At 42.3% G+C, this 23043-nt stretch overlaps 1 protein-coding gene across 2 annotated transcripts in view; it reads right to left on the bottom strand.

The window, feature by feature from the left end:
• The window catches only part of LOC139927187 (ADP-ribosylation factor-like protein 15), a 126664-nt gene that overhangs the window by 54203 nt on the left and 49418 nt on the right, over window positions 1-23043 (bottom strand). For both annotated transcript variants that reach the window (XM_071919243.1, XM_071919236.1), the window contains exons 2-4: window positions 16638-16782; window positions 13930-13989; window positions 1426-1634 (exon numbers count right to left, since the gene is read on the bottom strand). In XM_071919243.1, coding sequence (XP_071775344.1) covers window positions 1426-1634; window positions 13930-13989; window positions 16638-16782 — 414 coding nt within the window. The remainder of the gene's footprint in view (window positions 1-1425; window positions 1635-13929; window positions 13990-16637; window positions 16783-23043) is intronic.

Here is a 23043-nt window from a genome sequence, read left to right as displayed (position 1 = left end):
ATGCAAAGGCTGCAGCGCGACGCTTCCTATTGGTGCTAGGGGCGGCACATGACGCGCGTCATATGATGCGCCGCAGCGCCGGTGTGTTTTGGCCTTTACTGTATATTATGCCCACAAAGGCTTAAAACTATCTCTTGTGCTTTTGTCTATTTGATGCTAACTTCTCTGAAAATCTGACTTGATACAAGGGGAAACCTTTCCAGTCCTTTTCATCACTGTGAAGCAAATGAGAGTGAATGGAACAGGACAGAATGGAATGTTCACGTTTTGGGACACAGGCCTCTGAAAGTTTGGCCTGGTGACACTCTCTGCTGTTCCTCTGCACTTCCTGGATATGCTCATCCAGTGGAAAAAGGCCATCACTTAGATCACTGGGTCCCAGTCTGTTAACACTCAGTTCCCCTCAGAGAACGGGGAAAATATGAAGGGGTGTGTGTGTGCGCGTGCGTGTGTACAAACACACACATTTCTAAACTTCTATCCACCACATAAACATCTATCAACCACAAATACTTCTCTCCATAGGCCCCATGTGTACTATGAATGATACAGTATGGTGAACAAATATTGATGGGACTCAGGCTAATTGCTCTCCAGAAGATCGTCCTTAACTACTGTTTGTTTTCTTTCCCTAGCATTTGTGGTTGTTTGTAAGTTTGATGATGTAGGAATTTAGACTTGCTCTAATATTCCATTTGTAAGTTGTTCTGGATATAATTATCAGCTAAATGCCTAAAGTTTAAATTAAAACCAAACAAACATCTGACCGAATTTTTTTTTTAAAAACACTATATATTATCATGTAGTTAGGTAGCTAGCTAGCTATGAATTGTTACTGCAAAGGGAATATTCATAATATATGTAATATTATAATAATATTAATACTAATAACAACAATAAAGGATATATAACTCATGGTGTGGTGTAAATAACTATTTGTAGAGCACCTTTTTTCAAATTCACATCAACATTAACTAAAGACACCTGCTACACTAAAAGGCAGAGAACTACAACATCCTTTGTGTCCGCCAGTGTTTAAGGTCAGAGCTCTTTTAGGTGAAGGTCTGGATTCATTTCTTCCACTTGCCCACTGGGTATTCTGTTTTTTGTTGCAAACATATCTTGCTTGAGTATGACAATGTACGTATACGTGTGTGAATGTGTATGCAGTGGTGTGTGTGTGTATGGATGTGTATGATGAATAACAGTCTGTTTAGTGTATGTCTGTTTAGTGTTGAACAAGGTATTTTTTAGGAAGTTAATTTGATGATTTTTGTCATGTAAACATGTGGAAGCAGCAGCGCTTCTATATCCAAGACAAATTTCACCTTGGGAAGATTAACTTAGACACAAAAAACACAATATATTCTGTGCATGTACGGGATGTAACCAATTAGCTACAGCACTGCAGAAGGTCTGGGTTACCTGGTTTGGCGTCCGTGCAGCAGGCTTGTCCTGGTGGTTGGCGAGGATGAGGAAAGGCAATGTGCAGAGTTGCGGGTGCTGCAAGGCCGAGTGGAGCTCGTTGCGCGACGCCTCCAGGTCCTCGTCCGACGAGGCGCTGTCCAAGACGAAGACCACACCCTGTGAGCCCTGGTAGTAACGGCTCCAGTATTTCTTGATGTTGTCGGCTCCTGTAGCGAGACAGGTGAGTTGAGTTTGGGTAGGAGTCGTAGTGATGGCCGACTGAACTGCGTCATGTGAAAACCTCCCAACTACAATTTATGTCAGCTGTTCCTGTAGTAAAAGTGAGGTAAGTTAATTTGGGGATAGGCTATGAGTGATACAAAATAACTGGGACTTAATTTACTTCTGCTGTCATGTGAAAACATTCTATTACTTTAACTGTAATGCTCCTTAATGTGACCCTGAGGGACCCGTGAAACCCAACTGAAAAACTGTGGCATCATTTCAACCATACATGGTCATGAAAGAGCTATTTTTATTTGATTTCTGAAAAACAGAATTTTGGAGAAATTTGGAGATACACGGCTTTCATCCGACAGAATTGATACATACATTTGTAAATGTACAGTGATGTAGGCTGATGACTTATATACAGAGAAGAAATACAAATGTTGGATCCTTTGAAACTGCATTACATCATTAAAAAATAATAACAATGACTCGTACCCATAGCAGAAGGAAAAAAAGATTTGGCAGAAACATTTTCACTTTTTAGCATGCAAACCTCCATAGGAGATCAGGAGCAGTCAACCATCAGCTGTCGCGCATCAATCAACCTTTTTTGCAGCTCTCAGTATAAACAAAATATTAACCGAGTCAGATTTGTGTGTTGCACTGTATATGTATTATTAGCAGGATTTTTCTATTAAGTTTTCAGTAACCCTTCCAAGTACTAGGTATATACCAGGTAAATATATTGTAAGAATAGACTATTGCCAAGCAATTACAGCTGTAATGTTTGGCATGATGCTCATACATGTGAGGAAGCAAAATTCATGATACATATGGTATAAAAACCAAACGTCCACAATAGTTCCCCTTGTTTTCTGTTAAACCAAAACAATTGAGCTTTGCAGTGTGAAGTTTCAGCTACCTCTCTGCATGCCAAAATTCTCAGCAGCTCCCCAAGCCACTGTCAGGACGCAAGGGTCTTCTCAAAAGTCCTCAAAGTAAATACATTGACTCACTGGATTATTCAAATACAGTCTGGGCTTATTTTCAAGCCCCCACAGGGAATGTGGAATACAAATACCCCTGTGCCCCCCCTCCTTCAATTTATAGTGAACAACATATGGTTCCTTTTTTGTGTGGTAATTTGGGGAAAGCACATCCGCTCACCAAGGTTCAGTTCGCCGCAACTTTATTTGTTAGTGTAAGTAATTTGAGGAAGAGACCTACATGCTCACAAAATGAGTCACTCCTGTCCCCTTTGCCACCGCCTCCCCCACTTCCACCCCCACCCCCATCCTTTCCTTTTCATTGACAGTGTGGGCGGAAAGAGACTGAGCCTTTGGGGAGGAAAGAGACTGACCTCTTATTATAAAAGCAATAGAGATAAATGTTTAGAGACAACCTTTCCTATCATTCCCATTATGACAATTCCCTGCACAGTGTCGTCAACACCCATACTCCTGTCAAAAACAGGAGGTCACCTTCTCCCACTCATCACCATATTTCCATCCTGAACTAAAGAAAATGAATAAACTTAGTGTGTACTGGAGCTGCACCACAAACTCCACAAGCAAGTCCACAAACTGGCCTTTATAGAGCATCAAACCATCACCCCCAAGAACCTCTACAACTTTCGTCCAGGGTGCTAGAAGATGTAGTTTCTGTTCAGCTCCAAGACTATTTTAAACTCAACAATGCCTATGAGAAGTTTCCATTCAACTGAATCTGCTATTCTCAAGATCGGCTCCCCCTCTTTCTTGATTCTCCTTGACCTGACAGCCTCATTCAACACCGCAGACCATACTATTCTACTCATGTTCCTCCACAGCGGCATTGAGTCATCTTGCTCCATTCTGAGACACATTTAGAGAAGCTTGAGTCTGTCTCACTTGGAGGTGGCAGAGTCCCTCATGAGTCAGTCCTCAACTACATCATTTTTATTCTCTAGGCCTATATGCTATCCCTGTCATTCCATAGCTATGCTGATGACACCAAACTCTATATAACAACTACCCCAAGTCCCTCAGCTGCCTCTTAACAACGTGCCTTGAGTAGATTTTCTTCCAGCTCAACAGCAGTAAAGATGAAACACTGACACTCCTACCCAAAGTCAATCACTTACCCCTAACCTATGACATTGCTGGCTAAATCATCAGCTGTTCTTCCTCAGCATCCAATCTGAATGTCAGTTTCAACTCTCACCTGCCCTCCGATGACCACATTAATCATCGGTGCAAAGCCTCCTTCTACCACCTCAAGACTACTTCCAAACGCGCTACCACCCAAACTGAGTCAGATGCAGAAAAGCCTGTTCATGCCTGCTCAGGGCTTGATCATTGTAATTCAGTCTTTGTCAGGATCCTAGGCAGGTATCTCCAGAAGCTCCAATACATCTAACCCTGCCAAGATACTGCTGAGCAGACACATGTAAACACAAACACATCACGCCCACGACTTCAACAGACTGCCTCCCTCCAGGAATCGATTCAAAAAACTTTGAAAAACTCATCCCACCCATCTCAAGACACTACCTACCCTGTAAACCCATGCTCTTCTCTCTTTTGTTTTCTCTGGCTGATATTGTAGTTGCATTGAGCATGTAACCTGCTGCAAAGCTGTAAAGCAGCTGCTCTTACTTATTTGTATTTCTCTTGACAATCTTTTTCTCAAGAGAGAAAAATATTGTTTCTCTGCTGTTTTCTCTCATCTTTACATTTGTATCTGCCCTAGTCCTGTTTGTAAAACACTTTGAGCTGCATTCTGCTATATGTATGAAAGGTAACCCCACAACCTCCATCAGTAACCTCAGATCAGATCAACCTTCCCCATGGACTAAGCTACACACCAGCGGATAGAACTTTTTGCTCAGCTGCTCTCCAACTCAAATACCCAGCCCAAATACATATGAGCACCCCCAACTGAGATTGAAAGACCTACCAAAACCCACACGGAGGTGGTTTACCAGCTTTTAACCCCACTTCAATGTGTGTTACAAATAAAATGTGTTATTATCAGGATGCTGCTACTTCTCCTTCAACCCAAACTTCATCATACTTCCTCATAGGGCTGGGCAATATGGGCACAATTAATATCACAATAATAAAAAAAATTGATATAGATATATAATGACATCTGCTAACATGCAAAATCATGTTAAATAATCAAATTGATGTTCATTGCATTGAACTTCACAGAAATATAAAGTATGATCAATTTAAAATGTTCAAATAATACTCCCTAATTTGCTTCAGATCACATTTTGGGAGATTTTTCTCGCATGAGATTTTCATCATTAATTTAGACATAATTGTGTAACTCAATATAGTGTAATTTCATGATATGATTCTACTGAAAGATGGTAAACAATAATATTGAATTACTGCACAGCCCCATTTCCTCATAGACACACTCTGTTTGAGACGTGTGCTATGACTTTTCTCTTCAGCACTCTTAATACTTAGATATTTTGCTTAGTGAAATGTTTAGGTAAGGTAAGATTGAGAGGTCTTACAATTTTACAATTCACTGAAGAAGCAGCTATAAAATACATAGTGCTCGTTGCACTTCATATAGTAGATTTCCATTGTATTTCAACTCAATTAGTTGCTTTGAAATATTATTTTGATACGGATCATATTTTTTGCTCATTTACATGTGTGCCATCTACTCCTATATACTTTGAACTATAACTTTCAACAAACTTGTATTTTGTGCAGTACGTTAGCCTACTTTACGCTTGACAGTACAATTTTCATTTACACACACACCGACACACACACACACACACACACACACACACACACACACACACACACACACAAACACTATTATGGTACATTTAAAGAATGGAATAAAGAATGGAGCTTTTTCATATTTCATGCTGGAAATTCTGATGTTAAATCACTAGCTATCTCAAACACAAAAATGAAACTAATTGCTGAATTATACTATGCTGAGTTAGAGGTTTTACTATAATATTCTTCCATTACACTCATAACTATTTAAAACTCCATTCTTTCTCACTGTCTTTTAATTTCATTAATGCTCTCTTTTCTTTTCAGTTTACAACATGATTTTTTCCATCATAGTGAATACTTGTATTACATGCTCACTAAACTTGCCAGCGTTACATAGAAACTACTAAAAAAGGTTCTACCATACTGCGTATGCAAGTGCATGCATTTTCTTTTAGAGGATGTACTTTGTCTAGTTGGAATTATCCTCCTCCGTCTGGTGTGATTCTTTCCTTTGCAATCTTGTGAACTGTTGTTTTTGTTATTGTTGCTCATAGTAAGGTAATTTGCCAAGGAGTGACGAACTGTGAGGCTGGCGAATGTTTAAACATCACGAAGTGCTTTCAGTGACATTTACCTCCCTTGCCTCACGCCTGCCTTCCCTCCCTTCCTTCCTCCATCTTTCCTTCCTCCCCCACTCTCTCTCCTCACACCTCTCATTGGAGTGGAAAGCTATCAGACAAAGTGGCACTTGAGAGATTGCCTGGGAAGTTTCTCTCATCTTTGCCTGGAAATTGGGTGGAATGTCAGTCATGTCTCATTGGATCTCATTGGCAACTTCTGCCACCTATTGGCCTGAGAAGAGGATTTCCAAACATGATGTCAGATTCTTAGGGGGTGCTGGCAGCTCTACTACATACCATCAATCAAAGCGCACCATGAATAAGACCTCATTCCTTTTCTCTTTTTTTCCTCTCTTCCTTCGCTTTTCTTCAGTCCTCTAAGAATCAGGGGCCGTATCCACAAAGCTTCCTAGTACTAGGAGTTGGTCCTAGTGGTGAAATTATAAGAAAACTCTGAGAGTGATTAAGTTTTCTAAGAATTTCCCCTTAAAAGTAAGACTAAATCCTAGTAAAGATAAAAGCTATTCACAAAGCATCTTAGCCCTTAAGAGAGCTCCTAAGGTGGAAAACTGTTAAGAGTAGAGAGGAGGACTTTTAGGAGCTTAGGAGTTTATTAAGGAGAGGAGAAAATGGCTAAAAGATGCAGAAAAGACGCATTAATGCTATTATTATTATGAAAGTTATCACAATGTTAAGATTTTTAGCAACAGGCAAACAGTGCAGCAGTGATAATTTAGGTTTATGCAACCACATAGTGGAATAATCCAACAAACAATCACAGCTCCTTCACAGACTCATATTGTTGACGCAACCTGTTTAATTCCCACTGGACGTGCGCACCGTGCACCAACAGAACAGCAGCTATGGATATAGTGAGTTTTCTCTGTATTGTCTGGTCACTGATGGGACATATGTCCGCATCATCGGCAATATACTCTTGTTCAAAAATCCTATTCATATTATATATATATATAAGCTTGCCAATATAGTCTATAAATTATACTAATACTACTGAGTCTTGAGCCACTTTCACCAAATCTTAACATCAAATTAGTAAAGTATAATAACATTACTGCAATCGCCCAAATAAAGTCATAATGCATCAACCTGTGAGGATGGTACAAGTATTAAAAAGTACGGTTCGTATGGTTTTCAAAGATTTTGTCCAATAAGCTCTATTTTTTTTAAAATTTTTGATAGTTAAGCAAACCACACGTTAATATCGAATAAATTGTGTTTTATCTTGTGTGATTCCTTGTGTGCATTCTGGATGACAAAAAGAGGCGTGTTGATTTTTCCTTGATCAACCAATGACAGCGTCCAAAAGAGAGCATCATACCTAGCAACGGGGTCAACCACACCTCCTCACTAAGATAAAAGTTATTGTCCATTCCTTGCTCAGAGTTGCTCTGAGAACTTTCCTAAATCACTCCTAAGCTAGGACTCCTTGCTAAGGAATTTTAGGCTAAGATAAGAGCTCTCTGAGAGGACTCTCAGAATGTTTGTGGATACGGCCCCAGATTGATAGAGCATTTTGTTTTTGCCCTTATTTCCTCTATATGAACCTCGCAGATATGAACATATGTTTTATCCTTGATACCTTTAGAGTCCATTCAGTGGTCATTAGCCAAAAGCCAACAGTGCTGTATGAGAGGCAATAAAATAACTTGTGAATGAAAGAATCAAGTCCTTCATTCATCCCATCATCCACTGATTCATTTGATATGTTGACTGTAAGACTAATTGCCTAATCCATTCACTGTGTGGGTTTTGACTGTGAATGGAAGAATGAATGACCAAATCAATGGCCTACCTGAATCATGGACTAAATTTAGGCCATTAGATGAACAAATCAGAGATATAGGAGTACTTTAAATCTGAGCTGACAAATTGAAAGTGCCATGCCTCATCTCATTGTATGCTTTCTGCTTAGGTGCAGGTCCACCCTTACACTCTTACACTGTTATATATCATCAATCTGTGATGTCCGATATATTCCATCCGAAGCACCCCAGCTCAGCAACATTTAAAGCCACAATCAGAGACAATAACTGAGGTGCAAACTTGTTGGTGAAGAGAACAGAAACATTAGCAGATTCCATAGAAGCCAGGACAACAGTGATGCTCGAGGAGAGAGGGGGAAAAACAGGCATGTCGTGGTTATACAAATCCGAGTGGCAATGATGTTACAGTGCTCAAGGACTGAAACAGGGTTTTCTTCTTTCCCAGAGTGTGACTTTGAGTTAATAAACCAAACACAGAGGCAAGTCTGGTAAAACTTACGCAACAAATTACACAGTAGAAATGAAAAGCAGATAGTCTTCTCCTTAAGTCCATATTCTCTTTCACTTGTGTTTAATGACCAGTGTTTCAGAATTCGTCCATGAATTCAAATAGCCTTTGATGATCTAGATTTCAAAAATGACTCAACATATGTTGGAATAGACTGGCCTATATTTCCATTTGGTCTGCATTAGGCTACTGTTGGGGCCTGTTGTGTTTGCTGTTGGGTATTGACGCGGGTATGGTTTCAGATTCACAGTCTGCTTGAACACCACATTCTCATGTATGTCTGCCTCCCATCGCTTGCGGTTTTTCCCAACTTTTACCTTGAACAAAATGCAAACATGTTGCTAATCGGGTCTTTTTTCACTCTTGAAAGTTGAACTACAGTCAAAGCAATCCTCTTTGAAGTCTCCCTAACGAAAAACAGACAGTGTTTTTTCTCAGAATGGAGAAGTTACAATACAATGATGGGAGGGAGAGCTGGGGGCAAGTGAAGGAGGCCTCCAGCAATAAAGAATGCTTACTTCACTGGTGAACGAGCCGGGGCTGGAGCTGGAGTGCGGTGGAAAACACTTCAGCTGTTGATACACCCATCAAGCCGCAGTCTCAGCAGTGTCTGTTTTTAAGTAAACAGTTCCTGTGTCTAACCTGAAATGAGCATCAATCCCTCTCCAGCTTTCAAAAAAATGACGCTCATTAATATCTGAGTATCAATAAGTTCTGTTATGCAACATATTTGTGGACGATATACTTTGCTATTACAAACTGTTCACCTGAAGTCACAAATATGAGATATGAACTACTGTGATGTGACCAAAAAAATTTTTTTTTATCAGCTCTGTGTCATACGTTTTCTAGTCAAGGCAAGAAAAAGCATGAATGTCAGTGGTGGCTACAGATTCCAAGGACAGCTGATGTTGGAGATTTACTGTTTATGAACTTTACTGTTCATGCTGGAGTTTTAGACTCTAGAGTTAGTTTGGCTGAAGCACATTCAAGGTAGGCTAATAATGGGCTGTTCCCTGTAGAGTCTGTGATGCACCCTTCACCCAGTACAAAAAACACAGCAGATAGGGTAATATCCTTGAATGAGGCCTCAAATAGAGATCAGTTACACTGTTTCTTCAAAAGCCCTCAGAACTCCAAATCAGAACAATCTGCCAGCATCTGCTCTGAGCCCAAATGACAATTTACAAACGATTTCAATTTGGGTTGGGCCTTTTCCTATGCAAAGAGGACCAGCTTCCCTGCTGGGCAAAGCAAACCGCACTGTGGTCCCATTTGATAGTAATAGGAACCACATTGGGTCTGCGATGACTGCAATGTAGTGGTTTTGTCCCGAGGAGATGTGCTCACATATTTCCTTTGCCTGTTGGTGGTCATGGAGGACTGGTGAATGTTCTGTGATGTTCTTGCTTGTCGATGTGAAGCATCAATGAAAGATTAGATGGACTCTAGATATGTATCCAGATGTGCAGATACACATATTATTATGTTCAAATTCACACAAATGTTTAAATTCAGACACGTTACCTCATGTCCAACCCGTGACATTCAGTACATGCATCACGTGTATAGACACAAAGGTAAGTTCACTGACATTCTCTCATGTGCAAACACACATGCACATCCAACTATTACCATTTAAACAAACACATTTTTTCATTTCACTGAAAATCAGCGTGTTTCCACTATATTGCATTGAGAGCAAACTAATGGAAAGCACAGGCATGAATATGTTCCGTTCAAACAAGAACATTGCATGTGCAAATATCTACCGCTCTCCTTCAAATAGAAAGACGAGTCTTTACCGCTGCCACGACACTAAAGAACAACGGCGATGAGTGCCGGTTATTAGGACCACTTCTTCATCAGCTGTCATCAAGTGGTATAACGCACACTGTGAAATGGCCCGTCTAGACTTGACGTCATGCCATTGTCCACACACACACACAGACACACACACACATAATAGATTCCTCCCCGTGTCCCCGGCGGTGCCCTTCCCACCTAATCCCCATACCTGGCACCAGCTGAGTAAGAAATGCACGCCAGACTTTCACTATGCAGCTGGGAGATCGCCGGATGCAAAATTCTCAATGTCACACATCAACACACAGCTTGCAGAAAATACTAAGAGGTCAGGCTTTATAATGCTGCTGCCGAATTGTGTTTAAATATCAGAGTGGAAGTATTTACCAAAACACAGGATTTGATGTCGCAATCCTTTGTGCCACATTTTATCTTAATTTGCATTAAAAACTAATGACTTGATAAGAATTAAAACTAGATAAAGTCAGTCGTAACAAAAAAATGAAAATTAAATGAAAAGCTTATCCCTTCATGTTGACTGTCTAAAAATGCCAATGAATGAACCTGTTTAATTCCTGAATTGATTTTCAAATGACTTCTAAGTACTATGTAAGTGTTACAGTGTGCCAGTCTTGAGAGAGCAATGAGAGAGCACAACATGGGGCTATTTATACTGAACTGGTGTTGAGATGCACTCAGAGCGCCGAGAATGACAGGGAAGACAAGTCCGATCAGATAACCACTGTCTGAGGCTGTGTGCGCTCCATCAAGGCCAGACAATGTGTTCAAATCAATGAGCAAAGAGAGCTTGACAGAAGACTGAAAGAGAGATAGAGAGAGAGACAGAGAGAGAGAGAGACAGAGATACCAGAAAGAATAGGACAACCCAGGAGGAAAGGTAAAGAGAAAGAAGAGGGGATGAGACACAGAAAGAGGAGGTATGGAAACAGGGAGAGAAACCAAAGAACAAGATGAGCAAGAGAAAGGATATGAAAACAAGACAGCAGGGACCTCGATGACAAATGTATGAGTGAGAGAAACGTACAACTTGGTCAGGCTCACTATGGGCGTCATACGTCAGGGTTTCCTGCACATAAGCTGCTTTGTGCCTCTGGTTTAAAGGACAGCTGCCTCTTACGACAATCTGGCCCAGTGCGCTCAAAGGAAGGAGAGTTAAAAATGCATTACCAGAGTTAGCCACTACAACAAGGGGCTAAGAAGTCAGAGTTGTAAGTCAGCGGCATTTACATGGGTTCACAGGTTGCTGCATTTTAATCACAGAGGGTTGACCCAGCTCCTAAGCCAACCCAAAATTCACCATGTGCAAGCTGTACAGATTTATCTCCGTATGCCAAAGGCTGTTTCTCCCGTTCCCTCTTCTGCTTTGACTTAAAACCACTGTCAGTGATTTTTTTTGCACTCTCTGATGAAATAGTGTTATGAATAATTAGGCATCCCCGGTGCTAGGAAACGGCAAGGATGGAATAAGCGAATAAGAGAAGTAGCAGGGCTTGGGCTATTGGGAGGAAGGATTTAACGTGGCTAGACCCGCTCTAGTTGCTCTACCAAAATGAGCACCACAGACAAAACACAAATAGTTCATTCAAGAATGTCTGCACATTAAATGTTCTTCCTAACCTCTGGCACAGAGATCTGCTTTGCATTTCTTATGAGGAGAATACCCCATTGACATTCAATGGGCTTTCCAGTGGGAGAGGGAGGAAATAAATGGAAAGCGCTTCACTTTTTCATGCTTCTCAACACGCGCTTCTTCCCTCGCCTTAGTCAAGGTTGAGTGAAGAGAACAAGCCACAAAGGTATAGTCGAACAAAGTTTCAGGGGCCAGGAATATTGATGTCTGTGCGTCACGCCTTGCATCATTTTCTGTGTCGCTGATGCAGTACAAAAAAAACATCAAACTAAACCAGGCGTGTTTGCTTGTTTTAAATCTGTAGGGAAAGAGAATATAGACTGCCAGGCAAAGTGGTGAGTAGATTACAACTGGTGCAGAAAGGGGCTGCTTTAATCAGAAAAAGGTCTGGAAGGTTCACTATGAAAACTGACCAGTGGGACACTGAGCAAGAGTACCGACTCTCCAACCTCCAGACTAAACTCCTACACGCTTTGGAACTAGAGGGGAGTACGCCTTCCCTCAGCCAAACAACAGGGTCGCACGTCAAAGAGTAGATTTCACCTCAGACAGAAACCCAACTCCGATACTGCGCTCCAAATAAAGTGCTAGTCAGTAGAGGCGTCAAAACATCATGTGCCTGTTTTTACCTTCACCCACCCATCCATAACGGATGGAACCATAAATCGCTCAAATTCTTTGGCTCTGTGTATTTACAAGAAAGGGAACAGGGGAGTGAGGGGGAAGAAAGGAGAAGAGAACAGATTTCATCATCCTTTGCTGGGGTGGCAGCCTACCTCCACTAAATCAAACGTGTCATCCGTGGGACCAGTGTTTTTCCGACCACAATAATAACCCACTAGACAGGCTTTGACCCAATCCAGAAAACCCTCTTTTGAAAACCCCCCAAGGCGCTCTGTCCAAATTTGGTAGCACCCTCGTTGGTGGTCTCCTGGTGCCTCTTTGTGTGTGTGTGTGTGTGTGTGTGTGTCTGTGCCTGTGTATGTATGTGTGTGTGTGTATGTTTTTCATCTTTTGGGAGGCTAGGTTGGACGACTCTTCAAAATATGCACTGCACCTGTCATGTGCCTAGTGCGCACAAAACAACATAAATTACTTAAACTCTTAACAAAATCATACATTTTAGTGTTGGACTGAGTTGCTGGTAAGAGGGGGAAAGCATCGATTTATCTCTCTCTTAAGACTTCCCCTAAGCAACTGGAAGCCTCCTTTCACCTTTGCTGTTTATCTGCACCTCAAGATCCCTCATCAGTGCTTATTAAATGGCTTCCTCAAGTGTCGCTCATTTCCAGGAATATGCCTTCTGTGGTCTTTCTCAGACTGAGACCGGTGTGCAGCCTCTTCAAAAAACACTACTAGATCTGACGTCTGTGCACAAACGTCATTCTGTGACGGAAAGGTGTGATGCTACAGGAAGTAAAAACAAACATGCTTGTGTATCTTTGGCATAGAGCGTTATTTGTGTAAGCAGTGACTGAGAGCAGAGACTAGACAAGAAATGAGAACAAGTTTTAGCACGTAAAAGCAGAACACAAACAGAGTGCCGATATCTTTATAGGGCAAATCTGCACATTTGTGTGACCAATTTAGACCTGTGATGCTGTGGTAGGTAGTCACCCCATCAATGACGCTTGTATTATGTAATACAATGTAACATATTATTGAGATACTGTGTGCTGGTTTTTGGATCTCCAAGCACAAACTTGGAAAAATGATACAATGTGACAATTTTGTGGTCACAAATCCATGACATTACAAGTATGAAAACTTAATAATCTTCAAATCACACATGAATAATATCTAGTCTGCCACTTAATCTAAAATAGCCTATTATTAACTACTATTGCATGTTTTATAATTATAGACTTAAAATATGAAATTAATGTGAAAGTAATTTTATTAAGCTTGTAGCTTTTATAAGTATGTAATGTATAGGTGTGCCACTTGAGTGTTGTCCAATAGAAAGGATGAACAATTTATGGAAATAGCTGTCGCCATGTTTCCGGGGACCTGGGTCACATTATGTTTGTTTGCAAACCAAAACAAGTGATATTTCACCAGACAGGCTCAGTAAAACATAAGTGCAGCTGTGGTCTCTTCCTTGTGGGAGTCATGTGGGCTAAAAAGGAGATGCTTCACATGGAGTTTTGAAAGCTTTACATTGTACAGGGCATAGGGTTCTTACCTCCAAGTTCCTTTACATTCAAAATGGCATTTGGAAATGGCACTGCTTTGATGCTGAAACCTGAAAGGAGGAAAATGAGAAGACAACATTGTAAAGGCCACATCAAATAAGTTCATAGTGAGGGGGCAGTGTACCCTGGGAGTGTTGACGGTACAGGCTAGGAATCATGGGAATCATCATTTAGGAATGATCTGGATCGCTTATCAGAATAGAAAGAAAAGGACTCCATATCAAGAACCCACTTTCTCATCTAGTTCCCCAAGAATATTTAGTGTACCTTTTCCAAACCACCAGCTAGAGATCACAAAGAGAGCCTACAACATACTTGCTAAGTGAAAATTAAAGGTGTCAGGGTTAGCAAAGCAGAACAGTGTTTTTTCTACGTTGGGGTTAGTGGAGGACAGCACTCATGTCTGAAGTGCTACCATATATTATGTGGTTTGTTTCAGTGGTTGCACAGGGCTACAATGTTCAAATAACACCAAAGTATCTTGGATGGGAATCCCTTGCCTGCTAACATTCACACACAGGAGGAGATTTGGGAGAGACAATTGATTATGATTGTCCAACGTCTGATTAAACTGCTAACTGCCCAGATCTGGTTTTTCAGCATATTACAAAAGTGCAAACTCATAAAAGCTCCCAGCAAGAGGTGGATGAAACCACAGGAGAGTTCCCCTTCTTGCTCTTAATGTTCTGCCCTCTGTAGATATTGGCAGATGGAGACAGTGCTGACAGCTAAAACTCATTTCAGAGGAGCTCACCGAAATAACTCTCTACTAAGGTAAGTAATCGACATATTTTATCTATTAAGGCCCACTCAGCAGCAGTCGAAGACAGGTGTTCACTCCCCTACGCCACCCCCCACCCCCAGAGACATATATGCTAAGAGTTGTAGGCGGCACATTTGGGAATTTCTTTATATTTAGCTTCCACTGGTTAAAGTGCCCAATGACTAAATCTAAAATGGGACTTCTGCAAAAGCTCAAGTTTGACTGTTGGCAAAGCCAGGGGAGGGAAGAGTTATGTCTATGTCTCTGAGGGATTGCATTGCGTATGTGGAAAGCAGAGTGTTGACTACCAGGAGAATGATGTACTAACCCTGAGGCCTCCTCTTCTGGACACACTTAATACTAGCCTCCCACTTGAATAGGAGGAAGAAACCGAGTATTGGCTGGCAAGAAACGGCACAGCTTTGCTGGCAAGAGCATTGACGACTCTGGAAGACATACTGTAGACATGCTTTCCAAATGTTGGAGCGCTGGAATACCTGGGTAGCATTATCTATCTGTCACATTAGTCAATGGGTGAGGTTGGATCGTGGAGGACAATATGTTCCTGGTACAGTTGTAAAGGGAGGTAATATCCCTGTTAATTTTCAGAAACTTTCCTTAGTAATTTTCCATTTGGAGAATTTAAGGGAATTTGGGGAATTTTCAAATAGATGCAAAAAAAAGAAAAACACATCACATATTAAATCAAATGTGCTTCTCTACAACTGTCTAAATTCTCACTTGATACCAGGGTAGGCCTGTCAAACAAATGCTGAGCAGCCTGACATTTCTCTCCCCAGTAGCATTTTGTATTGAGGGGAATGAGGCATTCTTGTCTGAGGTCTTGAGGCTTTTCACTGATTTGCAGGATAAGATCAGTGCCGCACTGCCATCATCACTACTGCTCAAAGCAGAGGAGAAGGCAGTTATTGATTTCATTCAGAAACGCCTTGGCTTTTGTATCCAACCAATTCATGCAGCTGCCTACATGCCAGACCCACAAGTGTGCTGGGAAGACACACAGCCTCTCTAGTGAAGAGAGAAATCTCAGCCTATAGCAGCCTGGGACTGTCTGCCGGTCTGGAACACCGACACCAAGGTACGCAACAGACTCAAATGCAAGGGTGTAGACATTGGTGGCAATTTGCTCCAACCTTAAACTGTTTGAGAAAGTGAAGATAATTTCAATACAACATTCAAGATCTTCACTTGATTGGCATCAGGTGTGGGTTTACAAAGACTTTCTGTGCCAACAGTGAAGAGCGAACCTGAAGAAGCCACAATGCGAAACGTGTTGTTCGCCCCAATATTTTATATGAATTAAACTAAAAAGTCGATTTGAACAATCCTGGTGTGCGCTGGATTACTTTGATCTTGAATGTTGTATTGTTCCTGCTCTAGCTGCACCCTGGATGAGTAGCACGGCTGTGCACAGGGCACCCAGATTCTCATAATTTCAATACAATTGAGTGACTCAGAAGATATACCTCATCAGGATGTTTCCTCATCAGAAGACTGTAACTAGAAAGAATACTAGCAAGTTTACCTTTTGTCTTACTTTTGTGCTACTTATTTTATTCATCTGTAGGAGGGGAGAAAGCTGGGCCCCTCTGTGTGAGAAATTATTCTGTGTAAAATGTGACGCAAAAAAAAACAGCATCATGTCTGAGATTATGGTTTAAAATATTTTTTGTCTTTAACAGTTTTATCCAGTACTGTATCATAGTGAAATATGAGTATAGAGAAAATGAATTAAAGAAACATATAATAAAATCAACAATACAAATTTCCAAAGTTGGCTCAAAATTCCCCAATATTCCCAAAGTGTACAGGTTTGTCTGTGTGACAAAGAGAAGGTGCAATGGTCTGTTTGTGTGCACACATTTTTACTGAAATGTCCCCTTTCCCATTGATTTGTATCCTATGTGCTCTCACCTGTGGTAGGAACAATGCCGTCGCTGCCCTCACTACAAAGGCGTGAGAGCAGGCTGGTCTTTCCAGCACCTGTCAGGCCAATGCATACCACATCATACTCTGGTCTCGGCGGCGGGGGTCCTTTACAGCACAGTGCCCGGAAACACTGAAACAAAAACAACATATATGCATTGGAAAAAGACTGAATATATCTGGGGATGGCATAGTGATTAAGGGCACGTTCACACAAAGCATGTGTGGACTGGTTCAATCGAAATTACCTCCTTTAGTTTGGTTCATTTGGCCAGGTGAAAACAATGCCATTCGAACCTGGGCTGCGTACCAAATAACTGCATCGAGACTGCCTGAAAACACAGGTCTTGGTCCTCTTCCAAAGCAGACTGTGGTGCAGTTTGTTAGAAGTGAAAACCTAAACGTACCAACTACAGGAAATGACCATAAAACCTATGGTTTTATGACTATGTTGTCCGTTGTCCCATACAGTTTTAAGGGTATAAGGAGATGGATGTTGACATCTGATAGCCAGTAGTTACTCATGCTTGGAAAGCCCAGCCTAACAAAATGAACCGAGGCAAACCGCAGCCTGGACTGATGCTCATATTCACCTTTTTCTTCATGTGTTCCTACCAAGTATGAAGGCCAGAGATGGTAAATTACAGCAAAGAGCACAGACAAGTCCACAGTTAAAGTTACAGGAACTGGATTCGGATTTGTTTTGACTCCCCCGCTCCCCAGCTGCCAAAATCTTTAATCTCGCGGGATGACAGATACCAAAGCTCTGTCCAATAAACAAGCTACTTGTGAGTCCATGTGACTTTTGTTTACAAGCCCTGGTTCGGTTGTATTTGGGCAGTGTGAACCTAAACGAACCAAATACAAAAATGCTACAAAGTAAACTTTTCAACTATGGTTCGGACCAAAGAAAACAAACTGTAGGTGTGATCACGCCCTAAGACTCCTGCTTCTGGAACCACAACTAGTTGTGCTGGCCTTAAATTGAATATAGTAAGAATATGGTCCTGTGTCTCTCCTACTCTGAATGAAAACTCTCATGGACCTTCCAACTGTCTCTATAAAGTGGAGCAGGTAAGCCCACGCTCCTTAAAAAAAAGGGTCGGGTCTGTGGAACACTTTTCCAGATTGTCATTGCATTGCGAGAGGAACAAACTGTTTTACCGGGGATTATAAAACGTAAATGAGCAAAGATGAAGATTGAAACTACAAAACTTTGATTGATTGAGTGTCCGATTCTATGCAACCATGTCATACTGCGTGAAAGTCTATGTGAAAGAATGAGACTGTGAGGGAGTGAGAAAAAGCCTGTATTGCCATGCATCTGTATGTCCGTGTGTGCTTTTGCTTGACTGCCTGAGTCTCTGTGTGTGTATGTATGTGTGTGTGTGTGTGCGCGCATCAGAGTACAGGCGCAACATGTTTTTGTCTGCTGTGTCTGTGTGTGTGTGTGTGTGTGTGTGTGTGTGGACCCTGTCTGATTGGGCCCTCATGGCGGCCACAGGCAGACCTGTCACTCCATGAATCACGGCCTGGGACTGAGGGCCTGCTGTGAGACATTAAGGGGCAAATGCAGTGTGAACCGTGAATGAGATCTTTAAACTTGTGTGGAGAGATCAGTATCCAGAACTAAAAAGAGATCTCTTTTATTAGCAAGACGGGGACCAATCTGGACAAGGCAAGGCAGGGCAGAGTCTCTGTCTGTCTCTCTCTGTCTCTCTCTGTCTCTCTCTGTCTCTCTCTGTCTCTCTCTGTCTCTCTCTCTGCTATATCACATTTCAGGTGGAAGAACATCAACACTAGGTTGCTTGCTGCTGTTATCAGGGGACAACTCTGCTCATCACAGTGCTACTCTATTAAATCAAAGAGTCTGATAGGAAGGAAAACACACATGCACAAGTGTAAATGAACTGCAGATCTGTGAGCACATTCTCCAGGTGTGCTTGGGCATGCCATTGAAGAAAAGCATACCTTAGTGGGGAGAAGCAGATGTAAACAAATGAGAGAGTAAACAGATTATACGGATATATTATTTTCTATCCACTGTCAAGTATCCTTGGCAAGTGTTCAAGACTTGGGTTCAGAAGGAGAGCTGAAATTCCTACACCTACACCTTCCAGTTCAGGATCCTCCTCAAAAATTTCCCATCGTAAAATTAAGATTTTAATTTCAGCTCATTTCCTGTCTTGACTTGAATGAAGCAATTTTAGGATTTTCCTCAGCATGGTTGCTATTATTATTGTCTGCTAACCACTGCTTCTGCCAGATGGAAGGAGAACGGGGAAGCAGCGCAGAGCATTTCGGCCTCAAGTCTCATGTAGGCCCCCAGACATCGGTGACCACCAGGGTCACTTTTCAGAGCCGTGCCAAAACAGAGCTGCCGTTTGATGGAGACGTGGGGAATCTGCTTCAACAGAACCAGACGTCGGCTAAGCAACCTGACCCCCCCGACTCTTTGGTGAACCCGCCAGTCTGCTCAAACAGGAAACATTCTCCTCCCCAGAAAAACGGTAAGATCAGAAACACACGCGTGTCAGATGGGGGAACACATGTAAAAGCTTGGTTTGATGGTTTGATGAGGTCATTCTCCTCTCTCTCTCTACTCACCCCTTGCCGCCTCTGCCCCCCTGCCTCCCCTGAAGCCCCATGTAAAGATTTGTGTACTGGTTGAAATGTGCCCATCAGCTGTCAATGCTCCAAGGGTCAGGAATTGCTGACCAATTAATCCCCTGGAGAGAACGAGGGGTTGGGGTGAGGCGGAATGGAAGGCTGGGGGTAGTTGTGAAGGGTTAGACGACTGCCCCTTACATATGTACCCCCTTATTTTCATCATTATCGTGCCAACTTGTCAACAAAGGAGGGCGCTTGCTCAACAGATTATCTTCCCCTTTATCCTTAACACAGAGGTCGCGCAAGCGGTGCTGTGTGGGATGAGAGCCAGAGGTGCCACCATTCCCATGAGCAGGCGAGGTCGGGACAACTCCCACCACCTCTCGCTCCACGTACAGTGCACATTTCACAACAGTTACCAAAGGAGCATCCAGGGCCTGACCCAGGGGTCCCTAGGCACACAGGGGTCCCTGTGAGAGAGAGAGAAGGGAGCTCCCACCTCTGGCCCTCTTTGACAGGGCAAGATTGACGAGGAGAGCTTGGCCAAAAGGCTCACAGGAGAAAAATAAATATGTCCAAAGGCCTTCGCTTACCTCAAGTCCTGCCCCTCCCCTGTCAGCCACACTTTTAAGAATCCAAGAGTCACTGAGCTGTATCACTGAGACTCAGAGCTCAAATGGGACTGTCCTATGATGACACACACTGACAGCTTAGATCAAAACAGACTTCTACATTGGCAGGTTGGATGTTGAATTCAACATACACAGTCAACAGTTGCTGTTTGAGTTAATTACAGTACAGTCATACAACGTGGAAATCACAGAGGTTTTAGAATATACTCACATGTATTATTACTAATAATACTGTGTGCCTACAGGCTTTTCAGCTTTACTTTCTTTGTTTATTGAGGCTACTACTAAACTACTATGAGGCTACCTATGCAATAAAAAGAGGGCAATGTTTAAGTAAAACAAATAAAAAGTTGCAACCCCTTGCCAAAACCCTCTCCATAAAAGTCTACCAATTCCGCCACTTAATTGATTGACTGCCTCTTATAGGATTGGACATGTTTTAATTGTGCTTCCCTGAAAGACCTGCCGAGACATTACCTCACTGTTGTTGTGAAAGCTGATTAGCTAGGTTTTATGTAAATGAGAAAGACTGCTGAATATAAATATCACCCAAGACATGGCCAGGCTGCATTTTCAGATGAAATGTCTCCTTAAAAGGTGCATGACAGAAAGGAGGAAAAAACACTCCCCAAACTTCAATTTGAAAAAGATGTCAAGACCTTAAATGGGTGATATAAGTGGGCCTCCTGGCAGTGGACCAGGCCTAGCACAGACACAAGTTTAATAGTGCTGGTACCTCAGAAGCCGTGCAGGGCTAAATAGCTGGACAGAAGTTGAACATAACAGTTTTCCACTCAGATAAACTAAATGATATGTACCACATACTGCCCAACCAACACCACCGTGGAGCCAGCAAACCTTAAGTGACCGTCTGTTGACTTGCATACTATTGGCAAATCAACAGACACAAGAGGAGAACAATCAAGGTCCAGGGTCCAGCTCTTACAAACCAAGTGGTTCAGTTGCAGTTGAAAAACTGGAGCAAGGCAGTTCTGTCCTGCCAGTGAGTCATAACCCATCCCGCTGCTCATTCACCTGACGTGGTTGTCAATAGGAGCCAGCCTCTTTTTAGAAAACCACCTTTTATTTTTAGAGGTAATAAATGTGGGTTAGAGGGAAGCCACTGCCACCGCAGCAGACCAGTTCATGTTTCACTCTCGTACTCTCTGGCTACCATCGAGACACCACAGCACAGGAAAAGGAGCAGTAGGCATGACGCCATGTTCCAAATTGAGACACCCCAACAAGCTTTCAGTTACTATGGATGGGTTTTCTCTGCGCTTCAGTTGTGAAATAACTACTGGAGGGGTAGGGTCGTCAAAGGATAAAGGCACATGGTCTGAAAATGCTCTAGACAAGTATTTTGATTTCACTGCCTAACCTGCAACAGATCTTCAGAGGTACCAAGAATGATGCGTCTGTTTCTGATTTTGAGTTTCTGCTTAAGCATAGCCTATACATATAGAAGTGCTAATGATAAATGAAATGAGTACAGATGCTGTCCAGTCCCACAGCACCTAGCTAGGTGTGCAGCATCAACTGTTGCTGTAGTTTAATTTAGAACAGTCGTGGAATAATCAGAACCACATCATTCACCAAATGTATTGTCAAGAATAGATCCACTCTACTGCTTCACTCCTGTATTTAAGCTGTCTTTCAGTATTTGCCTGTTTGGCGAAATGTTTTGTTAGCATTGCCCAAACTTAATAAAATCCACACCTGTAAAAAACCGCTTTCCTAGCTCAAGGTTTTTAACAGAAATATCCGCTGCCAAAATATATAGCCCATATTTCTTTTTCACGCATAGATTAGCCACTGCAGTTGCAAAGCTTACACACATTAAAGAGACTGTAACACTGGGCAAACGAGTGTAACTCAATACAATGTGTTGTTTGATATTACCTTAGAACAAACTATGAAGGGACAACTCAACGACTGTCAGGCACTGACGGGCGGAGGTACTGTAAGCCATAAATGCATCATTGAAACCAGTGATCGGATTGGTAATTGGCCGATCCCACTGTTAAACCAATTAGTCAAAAACGGACTACTCTCATCAGCATCAGCACTGCCAACTGAAATCTGGGAGAAGGAAAGGCATGCACATAAATGGTGAGTGATTGGCAGGCATTGTGGGAGTTGAACAAAAATTTGAGTGAGGTTGTGTGAAAATTCACAACTAGGCTATATTAAATGTTAATGATAATTGATAATAAACTTAATAAACAAAGTACCGCAAATCACCTGACCTGACACCTGACAAATGACCTGAATTTGGCTCCTGATACCCACGTCTTGCACTGTACAATATGGCTAATGGTAACCTGTTGCCAAGATGCAAATGTGGCTGAGCAGTGCCATTTGGAAACCAGTGGTGTTGCCTGCAACACTGGCTTCTGACAGCCAGCCCAATTCATAAGCATACCTCGCTTAGCATCTAGCTCATCTTTCACAATAGTACACGCAAGCACACACACACAAAACCTGCGCACTTGCAATCAAAGACGGCGCAATGGGTCGTGTCCTTGCTCAGCACGCCTGTGGCGAGGCAAACTTCCCCTTGAAAGGTAGGTTACACAACTGATATGCTTGAACTCTTTGCTCTCGGCCCAGTGATGGTGCTAATGAGTGTAATAATGGCTGTTAAAAACTGCGGTATCACATTTATCTCCAAGCATTACCAATGGTTAGGCACACCAAAAAGCAAACCATGACTTCCTGCTTGGCTGCCAATTTACACCAGCCCGGGTATCTTGAGTTCCAGACGACAGTGGAGCTAGCAAAGAAAAGGAGACAGGCGGAGGAGGAGGAGCAGGAGGAGGAGGAGGAGGAGGAGGAAAGGGAAAGGACATCCAAGACACTGGCCTCCGGGAATGATAGCCATCACAGACAGACAGACACAGGACACAGGGACGGGCAAGCAGGCCGTTTTTATTTTTCCAGACCAAGTGTCGGGACAACACTTGTGTGCAGGGCTCACTCCTGACCTTTGGAAATGACAGTCCTTTATATGGGCGTCCCGACGGAGGACCGGCGCTAACAGATATGTGTGTAATACACACCGGCCACAGTCATAACACAGGCCTGCAAAAGCAGAGGGGGGGGGGAGGTGGGAGGAGGGCAGGCTGGAAGGCAGTCAGTCAGGGATGGAT

The sequence above is a fragment of the Centroberyx gerrardi genome, chromosome 8 (genome assembly GCF_048128805.1).
Source record: "Centroberyx gerrardi isolate f3 chromosome 8, fCenGer3.hap1.cur.20231027, whole genome shotgun sequence".
Taxonomy (NCBI): Eukaryota; Metazoa; Chordata; class Actinopteri; order Beryciformes; family Berycidae; genus Centroberyx; species Centroberyx gerrardi.
This window is presented reverse-complemented; position numbering and strand designations above follow the sequence as displayed.